The following is a 23,461-nucleotide window of genomic DNA, read 5'->3' on the forward strand; positions in this document are numbered from 1 at the left end:
ACAAGGAACAAAGTTATGGCTATTTGAAAAAATTTGATCACCAAAAATATGCAAATCTCTAATTGTCTATGTAGAGGGTGATTGTGTTATGTTGTAGGAACAAGTCTCTCATTTTCTATGAACTTAAGTGTAGTATTCCTTCCTTTCATTTTTGCACCCTTCTCTTTAACTACTTATCTAATGCATACTCCTCCATCCATTCATCCATACACCCATCCTATCTCTCTCCATCTATCTATCTATCTATCCATCCATCCATCCATCCATCCATCCATCCATCCATCCATCCATCCACCCACCCATCCTCATATCATCATCTACATGTCTTACAGATAATGGAATGTATCCGGATTCCTTGAGATCTGGTTATTGAATCCTATATATAGGTCATCCCAGAAGAGCCCTTTCAGTACAGTCTGTCTGTGCACTCCTATCCTGTTCTTGATCTGGGATAAAAAGGAAGACATTATTCCAGACCATAAAATTTTGGTTTAACGTAGCCTAATTGGTAAGTTCCCAGTGATCCATGATATAGAAAACAGAATAACATGTCAAGGAATTTGGGAGGAATTCAAACTTCATAGAAAGAATATGCAAGAAAAAATTGTGAAAATGAAAGCAAAAATACAGTCAATCTGGGAAAATCTAAAGATTAAACAGGTCTGTTCAGAGTGTTTAGCATGTGCTTGCCTACCTTTATCTGCATGTTACGCATTAATATTGTGTTTTAATCCTATATTATGCATTATATACATGTAATCAAGGAATTGGAAATCAGAAAAGAAAATTTAAACTCCATCCTAAATGCTGTGTTAACACATAAATGTTATGAGTGCTGTAATTACAGCTGACATTATACAATATCACATGTGCATGCAAAAAGAACATTGTGTTCTAAAGTGCTAAAGAACAAGAATTAGTTAAAAACAAAAACACATATGAATGTATAACATAAAGAATAACACTCTGAATATAATCATGTCAAGTTCTCATTTTCAATCTTTAATTTCAGACCATGATCAAAGAAGTAAAGAGTGCACATGAGTTAAACATACATGTATCAGAGTCAGCAATGAATTCAGCCCATAATAACCAAGTTCCCACTCTCACGATTTGTGCCACATTAAAACGGTGGTCTTGATCACGAAGTAACAATTGTGATCATATCAGATGATATCATATCAGTCGTGGCAATTGTATTGATCAAAAGAAAAAAAATTGAATGGTCCCAAAATTTTCACGATAGGTTACGAAAGGCTAAATGTGGCATTTATAATGGATTGCAAGGCAGTGGGAACGAGGCATAAGGTTTAAATTTATGGTAAATGTGATTTTAGTTTCAATTTCACAAACCTCAAGGTAATTATGCTCTCTGCTTGGTCTCTCGGTGGGAAATTCAGGTTCTAAACCATTGAAATCAATCAGGAAGTTGTACCCTCCTTCTATCTCCTTGAAGTCATCATCTGTCTCTATCATCTGTGAATGGAACAGGGAGGAAGATTACGATAAAGAGGGGAGGGGGAATACAATGGATTTATTAGAAAATAAATATATATCTACCACCACCACCACCACCATCACCGCTATCATCATTATCATCATTATCATCATAATCATCCTAACCATCATTATCATCATCATCATCATCATCACCACCACCATCACCGCTATCATGATAATCTTCATCATCATCACCATCATCATCATCAGCATCATCATCATCTTCACTACCATCATCATGATCATGATCATCATGAATACCACAAATGCCACCATCATCATCATCATCATCATCATCATCACCACCACCACCACCACCTGCACCATCACAATCATCACCATCACCATCATCATCACCACCACCATCTTCATTATCATCACCACCATCATCATCATCATCATCCCCATCACATCACCATCACCATCATCATCATCATCATCATCATCATCATCTATATCATCATCATCATCACCATCATCATCATCATCTCCCATCATCATCATCATAATCATCATCACCACCATCACAACCACAGCCATCATTAATATTTAGTCAGACCCCCAAAATATTCATCCTCATAATTATCATAATCATAAATATTGATCGGAAAAACTCTATCCAGTCAAGCACGCATGAACATGTACAATGCAAACATTTGAAGCTGGTATCAGAACAAACATCAGCAAGAGCTTTGCAAACAAATTGAAATCAAATTTAAGAGTCAGAAAGGAGAGCGTAACAAGATTATGGACCGACCATCCACCAAAGCAAAGCTTTATGGGGCTACACACAATAATGAACAATTTGCACTTATGAATGAGGAATAGGAGAAAATAAAGATAATGTAAGAGACCCCATTCTCACTACAGTCCTTAAACTAGTTTTCTGGAAACAAGTTTAATGGAAACTAGTTCAATGTGTTATCCCTAAAACCGCCAAGGGGGGGATCGATTTACCCCCACAAAAAATATTCCACGACCATTCTGCTGTGCGAATTTTTTTGACCGAGATGCTCACTGTCTTTTTACTTTGAAGTCTTGCGCATCTTTTGAGACCAAATTTACGTTGCCCGGGTATGCGGTTGAAAAATTACGCAACATTACGTAAGTGCATGTCAGACCCAAAATTGCTCCAAAACGTGATTTTGTGTACATAGTCAATGTACATGTAGATTGAATTTTCTCATCTTTTTCATAACGATTTGATTATTTTTTAATTTCATCAGCTGAAATTAATTCATTTTAGCAGAATTGTGCTTCAAAACGGTTCTGCTATAAATTTTGGGGAAAAAAAAACCCTAAGTGATACATAAGAAATTCATAAAACAATTAAAAAAAATCATTTTCAAACCTGGATTTTTTTCATTTGTAATTTGTTAGCAATGTATAAGGACTATTTACGCAAAAAAAATCAATCAGCATTCTAGGAGCTTATTTAGTGAATTAGAGCAAAGAATATGATTCACATATAAATCAGCATAATTAATTCATGGAAAAATTATTTTGGAAAAATTTACCAAACAGCCTTGTAGATTACATCCCACATTACTATTATGCCAATTTTCACAGCATTCACGTGATCAGCAGCCGAGATCTCAAGGGGGGGAGGGGGTTTGATTCACCCCTCCCCAGCTTTTTAACACCCCAAAAAGCCTGGTCTGGTTAGGTTCACCATAGGGTCCATGGGTTAACAGGAGCACTCGAAGCAGTCTTGGAAGCAATCTTCCAAACCATTAAACCACCTCGCGACGTGGTTTTCAAGAATGCTCTGCCTCCCTAAACTAGTCTTAGCATAGGAGATGACACTACCATTATTCGTGAAGCGATCTTTGAAAGTTTTGGGTGCCCTACTCCTAGTGCAGGAGCCAAACTGCCCAACCGAAGGAAGCTACCGAACTTGGTACTTCCGGACCGGACCGGACCGGACTGAACCGAACCAAACCAAACAAAAAGGCTTGGTTTGGTGATTTGGCATAAAAATTCCATGCACATTAATTTTACCAAGTAATATTGAACATCATCTAACTTTGAAGGGACTCCAGAAATTTAAGTACAAAATCATTTTTATTGGTTAGTGATTGTGCATAATAAGAATTCCACACAAAATATTTCTAAAATCAATTACAAAAGCTTTGGCCTCATCTTTGATTAAAGTGATATCAATTTCAAAATTTGCATGAACATTAATTAATTTTTTTTCTTTATAAAATGAGAGGACATTTGAAGCTAAACTTGGTGTAAAAGTGTGGTTGAATAAGTATTGCTGTAATCGATCGTAATTGTAATCAGTCGTAATGATCGTTTTCTATTCAATTCAAGAAAACAAACAAGACTTAAATTCTTTCTCATAATTGAAATAAATTTTCACCTTCTGAAAGGCCATATTAATATAAACAAGTGCAATGCCTCTGACAGTCTTGCCTGCATAAAGCGATTTGATATAGCAGCAGAGCTGACTTTGAAAACAGCTATTGAATAATTATTCACAAAGAAAACATTCATATGATAATAAAATACTATGTCCACTGACCCAACATGACCATTGACTATGATCATGTGACCTAGGACGTGTGCAAAACAATCATTCATACTTGATTACCCTTTTGTCTATGTTTCATAAACTAGATCAATAAACTTTCTATGTTATGATGCCAATTCAACAAATACCCCTAACAAGGCCAAAGCTCATTGACCTTAAATGACCTTTGACCTTGGTCATGTGACCTGAAATGTGCACAAGATATTCAGGGATACATGGTTGCTCTTATGCCCAAGTTTTATGAACTAGATCCATAAAATTTCAAAGTTATGACAACAATTCTACAAATACCCCCAACATGGCCAAAGTTCATTGACCCCAAATGACCTCTGACCTTAGTCATGTGACCCGAAACTCAGGCAAGATGTTCAGTAGTACTTGATTACCCTTATGTCCAAGTTTCATTCACTAGGCCCATTACTTTCTAAGTTATGATAATTCACCACTTACCCTTGGTTAAGATTTCGATATTGATTCCCTAAACATGGTCTAAGTTCATTGACCCTAAATGACCTTTGACCTTGGTCATGTGACCCGAAACTCTGGCAAGATGTTCAGTAATACTTGATTACCCTTATTTCCAAGTGTCATGAACTAGGTCCATATTCTTTCTAAGTTATGATGACATTTCAAAACTTGACCTTGCTTAAGATTTCAATGTTGAAGATGCTGCCGCCATCGCCGTTGGAAAAGCGGCACCTACAGTCTCACTCTGCTATGCAGGTGAGACAAAAATGCGTAAGAAATGAAGGAATGAGCGTAGAAATAGAATTCTAAAACATGGAAAAGATCAAATAGTCAAAGCAAGCGACGCATGTATCGTACTGTACCTGTACCTTACTCTGATCGAGTTGGGAAATAGTTGATCTGGAAAGTTGAAACAGGAGACAAAACAACTTGCTCTCATTTGCTATTATACTGGTAAAATTCACATTCCGAATATGAAAATTTATATGAAATGTTATTCCAAAGTCAATATTCTTGAAAAGTGGTTTAATCTCAATTGCTGAAAATAAAAAAGATAAATTATCAGTCCCGTCTTGGTCCTGAAAGATCGACACCTAGTGATTTCACAACACTAGAATACACAGTACAGTCCCATGTACTAATTTCCGTGTAGGAAATGCACTTGAAGTGACTTAGCGTCAATCTTTCAGGACTAAGAATGGACTGATAAGTTACCTTTGTAGAGTAATGGGCCTGTACTTTTGCTCATGAACGAGGAATGAGAGATTAAAATACGGATAAATATTATGATGAACAAAACAGATGCAGAATCGAGATTAGACTCACCCTGACTACCAGGTTATAGCTGTGGAAGTGAGCCCACTTGTAGTACTCCTTGATCCATTCAGGGTAGGCAAAGATCTCATGCTCGATCGACTCGTTCACACCATTGACATATTTCTCAAACTCCCAACTATAACAGGATAACGAAAATATGGAATAGTTTTTCTTTTAATATGTATCTCCTATGCATACATGTACATGTACATCAAGTTCTAAATACACATTTGGGACTGATAACAAAAGGTTAGCGATTAATCGTATGCTTGATTTTCATGACTGATTGTACATTGTAGTCAATGGAATCAATCATAGAAAAAGTTTCACGATCATTGCTAAGCTATGTGTTACGAGCCCTGGTGTGTGATTACCGGTATAAAAACCATAACAAGTGTAGCTACCACTGCAGTGAAAACACTATAATAATAATAACAGTTATTTATATGCGCTATACACAAAAAGTATCACAGCGCTTACAATTGTCAGAAATAAAATATAAATATAAATCTTACGTAACAAAAAAGTATAGAATTGTATACATTAAATTGCATCAACTATTGGTGTTCTCAACTGCGCCAGATGAAGCCTGGTGGCCTCTTGCTTACTACTTCATTCACCAACAATTTAAGGGACAAGCCCATGACTACATTATCTACACAAAGTCATGGATATGAAACTGCAACATATCTGTGCAATATTGAATATTTTCTAGAAATCGAAAAAAGAAAAGAAGAAATGACCTCACCTATCCTTGAAGACCTTGGTTCCTGCTGGTGGATCCTGGATGTAATCACTGAATCAGATCAAGGGAAAAGAAAGGTTAGATAGAAATAAGGGATAAAATAATATAAATGTGTTTGTTAATTTCTCTTGGTAAATATGTTTAATCGTTTTATGATTTCTGTATACAGAGTATACTGATTCATTTATTTTCATTTATTTATTTTTATTTTTGTTTATTTTTTATTCATTATATATGTATTGTTTATTTCTTTATTTTATCTTATTTTTTTATTTATAAAATGTACTTATGAAAGGGGGCCTTCACCCTACAAGCTCTGCTTTTTAGTTGGTCTCATTCTCTTTCGATTTCATTTCGATTATTATTGTATTATAGAAATGATTTATATGTTATATTTTGTAAATATGTATATTGAACTATCATTGAAAATGTAAAAAGATTGAAAGAGAAAATAAATGAATTGAATATAGCCTTTGAAATTTACAATGGTTTTGACTTAAGGACCATGCTGAGTTATTTGTAATCTCAGTTAAAATAATTTGGGTATATATAGAAAAAAAAGTGTACATGAACACAATGAGATACATGACAAGTTACATGACGGTTACATGATAGTATTCATGTTAGAAGAATGTCAAACTGAATAAAAAGATTGAAAAGCTTTTCAGTATTATACAATCTAAAAATGCTGCTCAACTGAAAGAATGAACAGAGTGCAAAATCAATCAAGGCAAAATGGAAGCTAAAGTGAAGAAAAAAATGCAAGTACATGTAATTAAAAGCTCTGATCAGTTATCAGATATTACGGTAAACCTAAGATTACCAGTCAATTGAATTGGGAAATCACTACTAGCATTAGCTGCACAGTGTATGTATATCACATTGTTTCGCTTTGTTTGATTCTGCTTTTGGTTCATAACTGTTTACGAGATATTTGGAGCAGAAAGTGTAGAAAAGGAAATATACTTTGTGTGAGAAAAAAAGGAAAGAAAACTAAACAACTTTTTTTTTAAAAATAATGCTTGTATCGGAAATCAAAAAAATATAACAGGGTAAAAAAAAGAAAGAAAAAGCTTTGAATTCCTTGCACTTTTTCTTCACTTTAGCTTCGATTTTGCCTTGTTTGATTTTGCTTTCTGTTCATTCTTTAAGAAAGAAAAAAGATTGTTCAAGAAAGGTTCCTTTGCTGAATAATATCAAATAATGATAGGAATCATTACTTGAAGAAAATATATGAATGGAAGTGGATGAGGACTAGCCATACATACATCATATCCATGCAAAAGACGTCACTTAAAAGTCTGACCGTTCCCTTTAAGAGCTGAGTCACATACACATCTAAAATGTATGTGGAGGAATTTATAATGGCCTAAATGTCCGTACATCGAAGTTCAGCAGAGATTTATTACGTGGAAGGCCATCTATCACTGTGTCCCCACACTACTGCCCGAGTGCATGTACTATTAAGTGGGCCACGAAAGGAGGTAAATTGACCCTGTGTATACATGTAGAAGGAACCCTATGACCAGCTACCTAACGTGCGTTCGAGTTCAGTTGACTCTTTGTGCGCTGAATATTTCTGAGTTGAGAGAAACCACTGATCTTTTGTTCATTTATGTGGATCAAGCTTTCCTGTTTGCACCATTTTTCAATGGTAATTATTCTCCTAAGCCTAAGGTTATGAACTCTAGCCAGGTGCTAGTCCCCCGGAGACAAATGGAAAGGAGAAAACCAAGGTTTTTTCCCCATGAAAAATATCATGTACCGAATTTGCCTTCTAAATGCAGGTACCATATGCTATCAATTTAGTATGCAATTTAACTACATTTGTGGTATAAAAAATTTTGACATTGAAATGATTGCCTTCACATAAGAACTAATCCAAATCAACAGAGAATTTTTGTATTAGACTGTTTATCCAATGAAGAATAGGTATAATATTCCCATTCACCCCCTCCTGCTTCTTCTTCCTCTTCTTATCTTTATCTTTAACAACCTTGAATATCTATTTAAATGATTGCTTTAAAATTTTCATTATTGCTTTAAAATTTTCATTATTTTCATTGTAATTATTATCTTTTAATATCTTCATCATCGTCATCATCATTGTCATCATCATCACCATCATCTTCTTCTTCATCATCATCATCATCACCATCATCATCATCATCATCATCATCATCATCATCATCATCATCATCATCATCATCTTCATCATCATCATCATCATCACCATCTTCATCATCATCATCATCATCCTTAATATTCTTATTACTAATGTTCTGTCTTTATTATTACTATCACTATTACTATCAATATCATCATTATAATGTATTTGGCAAAAGAAGATAATACAAAGAAAGCATACTACACCAGAATAGATCAAAAAGTACTAGATCATACCTGTCTCCTTGGATGGCCTTCTGTAGGTCCAGGACAGCACCGGGTTTAGGTGTCCATGTCTTGATCTCCGGTGAATACTTGTTAATCAGACCATTGAGTGTCGCTGCGTCATTCTTCGTATTGGTCTCTCGGATGTAGCTGAAAATAGTATAAAATAATAATCATAATAATAATGATGGAATATATTGATGATAAGATAAGGATAATAAAATACATTCATACAGTACCATCAATGTCAAAATAATCTATTGTGAGGTTTTCCTGTACCATTAAGAGAAAAGTTTATGCGACTAAAGCTAATCATTTCACACGACATTCATCTCAACATGAGTCAAAATGCAATGGACTGAGTATATTTCACTTGTGGCTGCAACTACATGTGCCCAGTGGACTTTTCACATCACAATGCAAGAAATATTGAAACCTATATTTTAACTTGCCTCTGCAGAAGTGAGCAAGTGACCGAGCGGTCTTTACATACAGCTGTTCGTAAGTTACAAGCGATCTTATGAATGACTGGTAAATAATCTTTTTAATATGCACATCAAATTTCCATTGATGTTGATTGGGTGACTAAGAAAGGATCACCGGTCATTCATAAAGTTGCTATAAATAACTTATGAACAGCTCCATGAAATACCCCAAAAGGTAGTTATTAAATAAGCAAATTTTCCTTTGTAAATGGCTGGTAATTCTGTAGCTAGGCAGGAATCTTTTGTCTACAAAGTACAATCTGTGAGAAAAAAAATGAGGAGGCATATACACATGACCAGCTGGGAAAACAGTTTATTAGAGCTGAAGTGTGGCTAGCCAGGGTGAATAAGAATTATTATTATCACTTATAATAAACCAAACATATTTTATCTTTACACCATTAACCCTATCTAGGCCGGGGGGGCGTCGGAGGCCCCCCCTCAACAAATCGCGCAATATTTTCGCTGTGTGAAATTTTTTGAAAGCGCCGCTCGCTGACTTTTTACTTTCAAGTCTTGCGCAAATTTTGAGACCAATTTTGCGTCACCCGGGTACGTGGTTCCGAAATTACGCAACATTATGTGAGTGCATGTCAGACCAAAAATTGCTCAAAAACGTGATTTCGTGTACAAAGTCAATGCAAATTGTGTTTTCAACCAAAATTCATAAATGTATGATCATTTTTAGTTTTGCTAGTCTAGATGTATTTATTTTCTGCTTTTTAAGATCACAGATGAGTCCCCAACAAATTTCATTGAAAAAACAAAAGGTCCAAAAAACAAGGAAATACATAATTGCAAAAAACAATATAATACATAAGAAAATGATTTGATATCACAATTTTTTTCATGTACACTTGCTAAGGACACCACAAAGAGTTTCTCTACCCAAAATTAGTACATTTGGAGCTTTATTGAGGGAGATAGAGGAAAAAGTATGATTTCGCATACTAATTACGCATAAATTAGCATAATCACTTAATAGCGATTCGCCTGAAATAAATTACTATACAATCTTGTTGATTATGTCCCAGGAAACCCGCGTGCCAATTTTCGGCGCGGTCGCGCGGTTGATGGCTGAGATCTTAGGGGGGCCTGGGAGGCCCCCCCCCCGGCCATAGGAACTCCCAAAATACCCCGGCCTAGATAGGGTTAAACATGGTTTCAAAGAAAAGCGTTTGATGTATCTCCATCTCCAATGATGCTTGCTATAGCTAAACCTATTCATGGCAGGTACAACCTTCTAAATGTGTAGAAGTTATGACAGAAAGATGTCTGTAGGAACGGAAAGCTCTCCAAAATCAATTGCAACAATGTTCCATGCCTCGACGTAGATGAATATATCACCAGAATGTACCACAAACTTCCTATTAGAAGCTCTTTTTGTTCAGTTCATGCATTGCACAATACAAGAACATGAAGCTTGTTCAGTTGATTATTATCTAATTTGTCAATTCTGACTCACGGCTAAATGCTTGTGGGGTCAATCATTTTTTTTTTTTAATTGGGAAACTTGCAATCAATTGCAAGTCAATTTTTCGGTCATAAAAATCAATCATAAGTTTGGCAATTAATTGCAAGTGTTCAATTGATTGATGGTCTTCCTTTTTGCCACAAGATGTTGAATCAATTTTGCTAGAGAAATTTGCGAACGATAACAAAACGATTATTAAAGACATCGAAGATAGCATGAGCTGTGAGTCAGAATTGAAAATCTTAAATTGATTCTCCAGACAATATCTAACATCTAACTCAACAAAAAGAGTAAAATTCACAGAGCAAAATGGTGAAAATTTAATCGAAATCTGATAACAAATCACAAAGTTCATTGAATTTAAACTTCAGCAATATTTTTGCAAATCATTTATATGCACATTGTCATGAATATTCATTTCATGGGCTGATGATGTCACATCCCCACTTTCTCTTTCTTATTTAATTACATGAATCCAAAATTATTTCATTTTTTTTAAAACAAATGTGAATGATAGGTCTACCATATAATGATATAAGTTGCTGCAATAAATATCTGATTTACTATCAATTGATAATCAAATTTTTTTTAGTTCTTGGGGGAGAAAAATATCACATAACAATATGCAAAAGAACAAGTGGAGGTAAGGCATCGTCAGTTTGCTCATTGAATATTCATGAAGACATGCACAGAACTGTTTCACCGAAATAAAGCAAATATTCAAAATGTCATAACTTTGTTATTCCTTGTCCTATTTCGATCAAATTTTCAGCGTTTTGTTTATCTGATTTTTCTGTATCTGCTTCAAATCCTATTATTTTCAGCCTGGAGCACCCTTTTAAGAAATATTTATCTGAACAATAAATCCCCAGTGCTGGGAAGAATAAGTGTCAATCAGAAGAACTATATTGAGATTCAAGAAATACTGTTATGTTTAAATAAGGTTTGAAAGAAAAGCAGTGATTATTCCAATTCATTGAAAGGACAAGAAAATGATCAGAACAAAATCATACACAGACAAGGAAATAAGAAAAATTTAAATAACCAATGCAACATCAACAAAACAACATGAAATATAATGCAATTAGAGTTGGCACTTACATCATAATAATAACATACATGTAGTTGAAAGGAAATGAATGATGGTGGGGCTTAAACTAAAAGAAGGAAGCTTGTTCAAACACAAAATAAATTGGGTCATCAAAACAACATTAGTATGTGGTATGGATGCGGCAAGTACCTAGGAATGAATATGCAAGTAGGAATAAAACTCAAAGAATCAGTTTCAACATAAGTAACAATAAACTAACATAATACTAACAACAACAACAAAGTAAAGCAGAACAGAATGTCACACCTTAGAACCATCCTGAAAACAAACAAAACAAAAATTTTTAAGTTAATAAACCAATGAATTCTAGAATAACGGTACTCACAATCTTCTTCATCACAGATCCAGCTACAAGACAATATTGAATAGTCTAAATCTGCGAGAAAAGGGTGCTTCAAATGATTGCCTGTCCTGACGCTCTATGTATATGTAAAACTGATAAGTCGCTGAGTTCTAACATAAAAAATTTACATATCAAGCAACCAATAGCCACTTTAAAGGCTTTATTGGCATACCAATGATGATACTTTAGAAATTGAAAAAACAGCTTGAAAATGATGCATCAAAGGGTTGTCTCTTGTCACCTCCTTTAACATGCACATGTGGAAACCTGGGGAAAAAAATCAAAATTCATTGGACACTCTTGATTTTAGTCTATTTTTTTCTTTTCTGCTCAGCAATCATATGCGATTAGACATTCACAAGCATGATAAACATAAATTTCACATGACTTGAGGATTACTAGTAACGTGAGAGCCAAAAGAGTGGGAGAGACGGTGACAGACATTAAAAAACAAACAAACCTGTAGGCACTAAAGCTGCTGAAACACAAAAAACAAAAAAGATATTACTACTCTGAAAAACTTTTTACAAGTTTAAGTCTGGAGCTGTGTGGACGAACTCATGACATCACAGACAGTCCCAAGCTATCCACACCGCCCCCAGGAAAAGAGGAGAGATGAAAGTCTTATTTTTATAGATATGAAGAGACAAAGCTTTAGTGCTCAGTCAAGGTGAGACAAATCACACTACTAATGCTACTACTGTGTATTGTAAGTTTAAAGTCCAAAGACGTGTTCCAAAATTGTGCTATCAAAATCAATGCACGTTCATCCCTTTATTATGATGTCCTAAATCAAGCAATTTGACATCATAATAACTTTGGTTTAACGTCTTTTCAAAAGAATTTGATCGATCCGCAGATGATTGTTGACATACAACGAAATAAAAGTTGCTTGCCTCTGCGACATATATAATGACAAGTCAGTTCCTGGAAAGCTAGAAAGCTAGAAAGGAAAGACCCTTTAAAAGTAGAATTTGTAGACTATTCTTACCCATCTGAAGGATGTGCCTCCACAAAGTAGCCAGCAAAGGGACAGTAGACGGTTGGATTGACATCCCGTACTACCTGAGTCTTGTAGTATAGAAGTTTGTTACGCTCTCTCTTTATGAACTGCTCCTTCCATTCCTCTGTGGTCACAATAGGCAAATATTGAATGATAAACGTCAAGTGCGGTTTCAAACTGTCAAATATACAAACATGAGCTTTCAATCAAGTAGATAAAGTAAAGATAAGAATAATTTATATCAACACAAGGCAGTTACAGAACTACCAACTATGATATTCTCATTTGAGGAAGAATTTACTGTGGAAGAAGGGAGAACTATCTTCCTTGATTACACACAATCTAATGAGAGAAACCGATGTATGAATCAGGGAGATGTTGAAAATCTGCAGTTTTTCACACAAACAAATCAGTCAATTTTCAGGAAGTAGCCCTGACATTCAGGGAGACTTGCCAGCCTTGCAGATAGAGGGAATTCTCATACAGAGAAAACTATGATTTAGAACTCAAACTCTAATTCCACATTCAAACTTTTTCCATTATCAGAGAAGTCAAAAGATGCTCAAGAGGGCCGCAGCAAGCTTTATTGCACACGTACCATCACCATTGACCATTGTTTCCTTGTGATTCTGCAGTTTCTTAATACACAGTCTTTTAGTAAAATATCACACTTGCAAACCACAAATACAATGGGATAAATAATGGACAAAGAATTATAGCTGTTTCAACAATAATGATAGTAAAAGTTTGCTAGATATGATGCAAACTTAAACATTAATCTGGTCTTGACAATTCAATGTGCTTCCGCTTTGTTTACAAATGACATTGTGCAAATTTCATGCAGAAAAAATGATAACAATGATGGATTTCCATATAGTCGAAGTTGATTGGATCAATCTTGTAAGACGGGTCCCTAATGTGTGACAAGTTTTCAGATCTGACTGACTATGAACAAGGCAAAAGCGATTTTGTGTCTCGCCCACATATGAAAATATCCAGAAATATCGTGATTCGCGAGAGCATGCAACAGAATTGTATCAAAACTTCATTGTAATATGACTGGGATGGAATAACAAGAGGCTTGCACGTAAATTTTAATGTTGACCTGAAAATGACCTTTGACCTTATCATGTGACCTCCGACTGCAGCATAACATGCAGGTCCCCCAAGTCCATTTACCATCCAAGTATGGTTGAAAAGCACCTTACGGTTGCGGAGTTAGGTAAGGTTGACCTGAAAATGACCTTTGACCTTATTGTGTGACCTCCGACTGCAGCATAATTAGCAGGTCCCCAAGTCCATCTACCATCCAAGTTTGGTTGAAAAGCACCTTACGGTTGTGGAGTTGGGTAAGGTTGACCTGAAAATGACCTTTGACCTTATTGTGTGACCTCCGACTGCAGCATAACATGCAGGTCCCCCAAGTCCATCTACCATCCAAGTTTGGTTGAAAAGTGACTAACGGTTGCAGAGTTAGGTGTCATAAGTCTTCCATGTAAACTTTAACGTTGACCTGAAAATGACCTTTGACCTTACCATGTGACCTCCGACTGCAGCCTAACATGCAGGTCCCCCAAGTCCATCTACCATCCAAGTTTGGTTGAAAAGTCACTTACAGTTGCGGAGTTAGGTGTCATAAGAGAGTCTTGCATGTAAACTTTAACGTTGACCTGAAAATGACCTTTGACCTTACCATGTGACCTCCGACTGCAGCCTAACATGCAGGTCCCCCAAGTCCATCTACCATCCAAGTTTGGTTGAAAAGTCACTTACAGTTGCGGAGTTAGGTGTCATAAGAGAGTCTTGCATGTAAACTTTAACGTTGACCTGAAAATGACCTTTGACCTTACGATGTGACCTCCGACTGCAGCATATCATGCAGGTCCCCAAAGTCCATCTACCATCCAAGTTTGGTTGAAAAGCGACCTACGGTTGCGGAGTTAGGTGTCATAAGAGAGTCTTGCATGTAAACTTTAACGTTGACCTGAAAATTACGGCCGCTTTTCATTGTAGCAGATCAATACCGCATGAACGGCGTAACGGAAAATATGCGAAGCCTTGGAGCGGATTTTCTTCTACTTTTTCCTCAATAAGAAGAAAATGCTATGCTTTGGAAAGGCTCTCTTTGTTCTTTTCTCAATAAGATAAAAATGCTTTTCCTTGGAACGGAAATTTGAGTGTAAAAATTGGGGTCCCCTCCGCGGCACATACCCACTACATTATATACTGAGTGCCCCGCCACCCCCTCCCCGGGGCCCTATATCTCTGGCGAAATGAAGCCCGAAGCAACTGTCGCCGGAGAAAACGTTACGTCACCTCAACGACTTACCTGTGTACTTTCCACCAAAGAAGTTCATAGGAAAGCCTGAAGCACCGCCGGCAAAGTCACTCAGCATGATGTCAACGTTTACAGGTAAGCGGCCCCCATTAGGATTGGTGCAGTCTACTGTATTCAGAATAAGATGGCCTACAGGATTGATAATAAAGGTTTATAGTAAGATATGAATATACATGCAAGTTGCAGTAAATTATTTGATAAGGAGCTTGAACATACATGTAATCAAATGAAATGACATCTGATTTGTTCATATGTATTAAAAAAAATGTGCCAAATGTTTCTGGTAGATAAGGTGTAATTGCTGAGAAATTGGAAAACACAAGCATGGTATTCCAAACATATGTACATGTAGGGTCTTTTTCCAAGCAATAATAATACACTGTCCCACATGTGCCTATATCCGTGGTGGTGTTCTTTGGTTTAGTCATTTTTCGGCCGACACTTCATTATTTCACAGTTGGATTGAAGTATATTAACCCCCTTTTAACTGGGCTATTTCAGACCAATATATAACGGAGGGGGAGGTGGGGGGGAGGGGGTCGGAGGTCAATTTGACCCCACCCTTCAGATCTAGGCTGCTAATTGCACGATCACCGCAAAAATTTGCATGTGCATAGAGCCAGATGCAAATTACAAGACTGTATAGAAAAATTTTCGAGAAATTTGTTTATATATATTTCATTAATTAAGTATGCAAATACCGGTAAGCGTATGAAATTCGCCCTAAATTTGGTTTCTAACAAATATCTAAAAAAAATTGCCATAACATAATTAATTTCCATATTTCATTGCTTTTTAAATCATTATGTATTCCATTGTTTTTTTAGCTTTTGTCTTTTATTGTTTTTTCCAATTAGCTTTGTCAAGGACCCCTTTGCAATCATAAATACCATGAAATAAATCTATTTAAACCAACAAAAGTAGAAATAATCGTACATTAATGATTTTCGGTTGCAAAACACAATTTGCATTGACTTTGTACACGTAATCACGTTTTTTAAAAGCAATTTTGGGTCTGACATGCCTATTTATGGACACCCGTACCCGGGCATCTTAAATTTGGTTTTAAAAGATGTGCAATACTTCAAAGTGAAAAGTCAGCAAGCGTTACGGTCAACAAATTTTGCACAACGGCGTGGTGATGAAATTCGTCAAGGGGGGGGGGTTGAAATTGACCCCCCCCAGTTAAGGGTTAAGCAGCTCTACATGTAGATCTACCATGATTTGGTGACAATTAAGCCAACTCAAAAAAAAAAACTTTACTACATGCAGACCAAATAGACCTAATTGTATCATTGTATCTTTTTTTTTTAATAGGGCACTTCACCTCATTAAAGGGTTCTCAAAAAATTCAAGTACACTTCATTTAATCCCACACCAAAGACACACTGACATTGTGAATGCTTGTGGAAGATGAATCATACTTCATTGTGTGCTATGACACCTGAGACCTCGAAACCTTGCCTCCATCAATGCAAAATATTATCACAACACTGGACAATAGTCCTAATATGTGTCAGAGTCGTGTCTGAATACATTTGTATTAACACAATGGTTGTGATCGATTGTTTACCTCCTCACACTTAGGATATACAGTGTGTCCCATAAAAAAAAACGGTCTTAAGAATGAGATATCACAACCATTGAATACATTTAGATCATAAATTTTACACATAATAAAAATGAAATATTTTCCTTGATTTGAGACCAAACACTTAAGTGAATTGATTATGCATTGTGGATTTAAATCATTAAAATACTGAGGCATGTGATAAACAAATAAGAATGAAATCTCTTCCATGTTTTGAGACCAAACACTAATTGTTAATTGATCATGCATTGCCGAGTAAAACCAATAAATACCGAGGCGTGTTAGAAACGATTTGCAGAGAAACTCACATTGTGAATCATCATCCCCTCTCATTATAATACAGATTAGTGAAAGAAACTTTCAAAGAATATGACCATCCCTTCCTTATGCAAGGTCATTGCATCCTTAAAGATAAATTCCAGTTTTGGTAACGATCTCAAAATGACTTTTTACAGAATTTAATATAATGACCACCCAAGTGCCTGTTTGTATGAATAAAAAATATGTGCCAAAGGATTATGGAAGAAATTGTGTAATTGCTGAGAAATAAGCAAAATAAGTGCGGATTCGGTCACTTCCGTCGGGTCTTTATTCCAGCAATATTAATACACTGTCCCACGTGTGCCTATCTGTGTTTGTGATCTTCAGTGTGAACATTTTTCAGCGTAGATTTCAAGATTTCACAAAGTTCAGCTTATGTAAGTGTACCAGATCTAGATCCTCAATGATATTCTGACAATTAAGCCTGGTTTTACAGACTTTCTCATGAAATCAGTGTTTACTGCAACTACTGGCATTTCTCTTTAACTGTTGTTAACAAATCTCGACGCATTTTTCTGCGCAATTGGTTGTGACATTCCATGCGTGAGCTATTCACATCATATTTGGTATCAAATTGAAGAAGAAAAGCTAAATTTGATGATGATATATTAAATGAAAAACTTTGCTATGTTGAAAAATATAACTGGGAATCCCAGTTTTCCTTTTTTTTGTGGGATGCACTGTACTGAAAGGTACACAATGCCTACTGAAGCATGATAAATCATCAATGAGTTTACTATCAATGGTATATGTAACCACTCAATAAACATTAGGAGTGCAAGAGTGTAAGCACAATAGATTATATGTACTGGTACAATTAATGGTGGCAAATACCGGTAGTTGTGTGCCAGCATCGCATGCAGAATCAATACATAATTCAGTTTGTCGACCTATATTTGGGTTTCAATTGCACGTGCCAAGAATTTTTTTCATCAAGTATTTTCAAAAGGTATAGGTACACTAATTCTTGTCAAGTGTTTTGTTTGTTGAGTAAACATTGAATTGAGTGGATATTTATTTTGATTACATATACCATTCATGTGAACTTGAAACAAGTATGAAGAGATCAGCATTGTTCTCTCAAAGAAGACTGGAATGGGAACAAATTTAAGAGCTGGGTTTTCTTAATAAACCAAAAGTTATTACTAGGAGAGGTGTGTTATAACAATAAAGGAGAACAATTAAAAGGATTAGTGGAGAGACAAGAAAAAGTGCAGAGATAAACTGGGAGTAGAGGAGAGATGAAATATGAGAAAAGTCTATTTCAATAGTTAGAATGTGCGAGATGGGTGGGAGTGTAGAAAACAGAAACATGAGATGGACTTAAAAAATGAAAGATAATTTTTTAAAGTGAAAGTGGGGAAACATGAATATGCAGAAGAAAAGCAAGGAGTACAAATTTAATATAGATGAACACAAAGGAAAAAAGAAGACAAATAAAGAAGAATAATATAGAAGTAGAAAAAAAAATATAAGAAAAAAACATGAATAGGGAGGGGGGGGGGGAGAATAATGAAAAAAAGAACACAAAAGAGTATAGGAAAGAATAAGAACAAGAAAGAAAGATGAAAGGAAAAAAAGAAAGAAGGAAGTAAGAAAGAACAAAGAAGAAGAAGAAAAAAGAAGAAAGAAAGAAAATAGAAGAAAAAAAGAAGTAGAAGAAGAAGTAGAAGAAGCAGAAGAAGAAGAAGTAGAAGAAAAAGAAGAAGAAGAAGAAGTAGAAGAAGAAGAAGTAGAAGAAGAAGCAGAAGAAGAAGTAGAAGAAGAAGAAAAAGAAGAAGAAGGAGGAGGAGAAGAAGAAGACAAAGAAGAAAGACAATGAAGGCAGAATGGAAATTATTTACCTTTGTAGTCAATAAGAATGCACGTATCCATATCAGGATGAACACCATCCATCATGATCATAAAACGAGTATCCTTGTTGATCTAAATGTAATGAATATTAAATTTCATAATCAATACCAGTATTAAAGGCAATTTGGAGAAAAAAATACAAAGTGTTATACACAAATTGATAACCAACAAATGTGCACAGTTTGAACTTCAATATCCTATTTATTTTTTTTTTCCATTTTCCTTCTTACGTGTACATGTAAGATGTCTGTACCAATATTTACATGTAAATTGTCCAAATTTAAGCTATAATGTGCTGCCAAGCCTGTGGTCTGAGTGGCAAGAGTCTGAAGGCCAATACTAAACTTGTTGAGAAACAACATTCTTTTAATATTTCTGAAGTCGACACGCCAGGTACCAATTCACCTCACCTGGTTAAGAGCAGCACAACCTGGAATCATTCATTGCTGAAGAAAATTACACCATGGCTGGGATTTGAACCCACGACCTCTTTTCAAAGGCGCAAGTCACAACCAGCAGACCACAATGCACACTTGACCCGGTGACCAAATCAAACAAATCAATCATATCTCCAGTTGGACAACAAATTACCCACTTTTGATGATTACAGTAAACACACCAGAATCCTGTAAAATCATATTTGCACTTTTGAAATATTGTTGACACTGGGCAAACAGACTAACAGAGTGATCAATTTTTTGTTTACTGACATTTGCTTTAACTACACACATTGACAATAGGATAGCAAAATGCACTACTATAGTACCTACTAATATAGAGGACTATTAAAATACAATTTTTTTCTTCAAAACTATGAACCAATCTTATAGAGGACTTAATATTGACTTGTCTGAAACTATTTAATCATTCTTACTGAATTACATTTTATCAAGGTTATAGGGTGAGGTTACATGTACATGTAGGTACAACCGTAATAACAATTTATCACCTTTTATAATCATTTCATTTTGAGTACTTTAGGAATGCGAAAGATGAGTTTAGGCACAGCAAAATTTTAATTTTGGAAAAAAAAAAGTTTTTACTTTTTTCTATACATACTGTAGAGCTGATTCAAAGCTCAGTGCCCTTATTATACTGTATCATAAAAAATACAATATCTAATTCAATTAGCAAAAGGGGAAGTTCACCCTGAAAAAAACTTTGTTGTAAAATTAGCAGAGAAAATAATACAAAATATCGGTGAAGGTTTGAGGAAAATCCATTAAAGATAAAGAAATTTATTAGAATTTCAAATTTAGGATTTGTGATGTCATAAACGAGCAGCTACCCCATCTGTAATGTAATGTAAAGTGCATTAAGTTTTCATGTTTCCTGATGACTTATTTTTTTCTTTATAGAAACAGGTGTGAAATGATTTGTCTATTGATATACTGAAGGTAGAATAAAATCCACTTTGAATTTTCTGAGAAAATTACGTTTCCGATTATTCAGCACATGATATGTAGCAAAGCTGCTGCTTGCATACATGTATGACCTCAAAAATTAAATATCAATCAAAATTCTTATAACTTTTTTATTCTTTGATGGATATTTCTCAATCCTTCAGCAATATTTTTTGTACTATTTTTACAACAAATGTTTTATAAGGGTGAACTTCCCCTTTAAAGGGGGGGGGAGAGAACTGACCCGAAATGTGCGTGTTCTCTCATTGATATTCAGGAATGTGGGGGGGGGGGGTGAACTGACCCGACATTGTGCGTGTTCTCTCATTGATATTCAGGAGGGGGCAGGAGTGAACTGACCCGACATTGGGAGTGTTTTCTCTTATTGATATTCAGGAGGATGGGAGGGGAGTGAACTGACCCGACATTGTGCATGTTCTCTCATTGATATTCAGGAGGGATGGGAGGGGAGTGAACTGACCAGACATTGTGCATGTTCTCTCATTGATATTCTGGAGGGGGGGGGAGTGAACTGACCCGGCATTGTGCATGTTCTCTCATTGATATTCAGGAGGGGGGGGGGGAGTGAACTGACCCGACAATGTGCGTGTTCTCTCATTGATATCCTGGAGGGGGGGGGCCGGGAGTGAACTGACCAGACATTGTGCATGTTCTCTCATTGATATTCAGGAGGGATGGGAGGGGAGTGAACTGACCCGACATTGTGCATGTTCTCTCATTGATATTCAGGAGGGATGGGAGGGGAGTGAACTGACCAGACATTGTGCATGTTCTCTCATTGATATTCAGGAGGGATGGGGGGGAGTGAACTGACCCGACATTGTGCATGTTCTCTCATTGATATTCAGGAGGGATGGGAGGGGAGTGAACTGACCCGACATTGTGCATGTTCTCTCATTGATATTCAGGAGGGGGGGGGGGGGGAGTGAACTGACCCGACATTGTGCATGTTCTCTCATTGATATTCAGGAGGGATGGGAGGGGAGTGAACTGACCAGACATTGTGCATGTTCTCTCATTGATATTCAGGAGGGATGGGAGGGGAGTGAACTGACCAGACATTGTGCATGTTCTCTCATTGATATTCAGGAGGGATGGGAGGGGAGTGAACTGACCAGACATTGTGCGTGTTCTCTCATTGATATTCAGGAGGGGGGGGGGGGAGTAAACTGACCCGACAATGTGCGTGTTCTCTCATTGATATTCTGGAGGGGGGGGGCGGGAGTAAACTGAGCAGACATTTTGGGATGGGAGGGGAGTGAACTGACCCGACATTGTGCGTGTTCTCTCATTGATATTCAGGAGGGGGCAGAGTGATCTGACCCACATTGGGAGTGTTCTCTTATTGATATTCAGGAGGGGGTGGGGGGTGGGAGTGAACTGACCCGACATTGTGCGTGTTCTCTCATTGATATTCTGGAGGGGGGCAGGAGTGAACTGACCCGACATAGTGTGTGTTCTCTCACTGATATTCAGGTGGGAAGGGGGGGGGGGAGTGTACTGAGCAGACATTGTGCGTGTTCTCTCATTGATATTCTGGAGGGGGGGGGGGGGGGCTGGGAGAACTGACCCAGACATTTTGGGATGGGAGGGGAGTGAACTGACCCGACATTGTGCGTGTTCTCTCATTGATATTCAGGAGGGGGGCAGGAGTGAACTGACCCGACATTGTGCGTGTTCTCTCATTGATATTCAGGAGGGGGGGAGTGAACTGACCCGACATTGTGCGTGTTCTCTCATTGATATTCAGGAGGGGGTGGGGGGGTGGGAGTGAACTGACCCGACATTGTGCGTGTTCTCTCATTGATATTCTGGAGGGGGGCAGGAGTGAACTGACCCGACATAGTGTGTGTTCTCTCATTGATATTCAGGAGGGAAGGGGGGGGAGTGTACTGACCAGACATTGTGCGTGTTCTCTCATTGATATTCTGGAGGGGGGTGGGAGTGAACTGACCAGACATTGTGCGTGTTATCTCATTGCTATTCAGGAGGGGGGTACTAGATCTCATAAGGGTGGAAGTGAACTGACCCGACATTGTGCGTATTCTCTCATTGATATTCAGAGATTTGAAATACCGGTATAACTATTTAGAGCACAAATTAGTATGTAGTTCCATTTGTAAAGAGAGATTGAAATGTTTTTTTTTCCCCTCAAGGTACTTGATTTGCTACTTGTTATAATCAATACATCAAAATGTATTGATGTGATCATTAGTATGTTATCATTCAAGTGGGCCTTGATTACTAAACTGTTCAGAATGTTGCATTATGGGTTAGCAACATGGCCTGATTAGAGTAGCTTAGGACTTGAGGTGGTGCTAACAAATTGCTGGTAAGTATCTGCTTTAAGTAAGCCAAATATCTATAGCATACCATCTCTTACATATTATGTCCCCATACATGAACTGAAACTGCTAATTGCTACATGTATGTCCATTGCTCTTTTCATGAACTTTAATAAGATGAAACAGACAATTACTACTGAATGCTATTGTTTTTTAAGGTGTTCCCAGCTTTTCAAGAAAACAGAATTCCCTGATTTTTCCTTGATGAAGGTTAAAAATTCCCTGATAATTATTTAGACCCATTCCCAGTTTCACATGTTTTCTATTAAAGTTGTTGCAGTGAATTACATGTATTTTCAGTATAAACACAATAATGTAAAACTAATTAGTACCAAAATAACCAGTCATTCAATCGAAATTGTTTTGATATATGCGACAAAATATAGGAGAGTCTGACTGACTACCATGCTTCTGGCTTTTGGGCTGATCAAAATTCCCTATTTTTTTCGTCATTTGAGGCATTGGCCCCTGATTTGAGGTATTTTCAAAATCAAATTCCCTGATTTTTCCCTGACAGGAAAACAGTAAAATAATTTCCCTTGATTTCTCTGATTGGCCGGGAACCCTGTATTTATGAGCATGAAACCAGAAAATCAAATTTTCACTTAAATAAAGGACCAGTCCCACAAATAGATACAGATTAGATGCCATGTCATTTGCTCCTGCGACAATAGCTCCGTTATAAAATCCATACACTAATCAAATGACTACCT

At 36.5% G+C, this 23,461-nt stretch overlaps 1 protein-coding gene across 1 annotated transcript in view; it reads right to left on the bottom strand.

Annotated features, from left to right (window-relative positions):
- Window positions 1–23,461, bottom strand: part of LOC121426034 (cytidine monophosphate-N-acetylneuraminic acid hydroxylase-like) — a 51,163-nt gene that overhangs the window by 2,263 nt on the left and 25,439 nt on the right. The window contains exons 8-15 of the mRNA XM_041622163.1: window positions 18,970–19,051; window positions 15,205–15,342; window positions 12,864–12,999; window positions 8,472–8,609; window positions 6,072–6,119; window positions 5,333–5,459; window positions 1,354–1,476; window positions 331–446 (exon numbers count right to left, since the gene is read on the bottom strand). Of these exons, the coding sequence (XP_041478097.1) occupies window positions 331–446; window positions 1,354–1,476; window positions 5,333–5,459; window positions 6,072–6,119; window positions 8,472–8,609; window positions 12,864–12,999; window positions 15,205–15,342; window positions 18,970–19,051 (908 nt within the window). The remainder of the gene's footprint in view (window positions 1–330; window positions 447–1,353; window positions 1,477–5,332; window positions 5,460–6,071; window positions 6,120–8,471; window positions 8,610–12,863; window positions 13,000–15,204; window positions 15,343–18,969; window positions 19,052–23,461) is intronic.

This window comes from Lytechinus variegatus, chromosome 13 (genome assembly GCF_018143015.1).
Source record: "Lytechinus variegatus isolate NC3 chromosome 13, Lvar_3.0, whole genome shotgun sequence".
Taxonomy (NCBI): Eukaryota; Metazoa; Echinodermata; class Echinoidea; order Temnopleuroida; family Toxopneustidae; genus Lytechinus; species Lytechinus variegatus.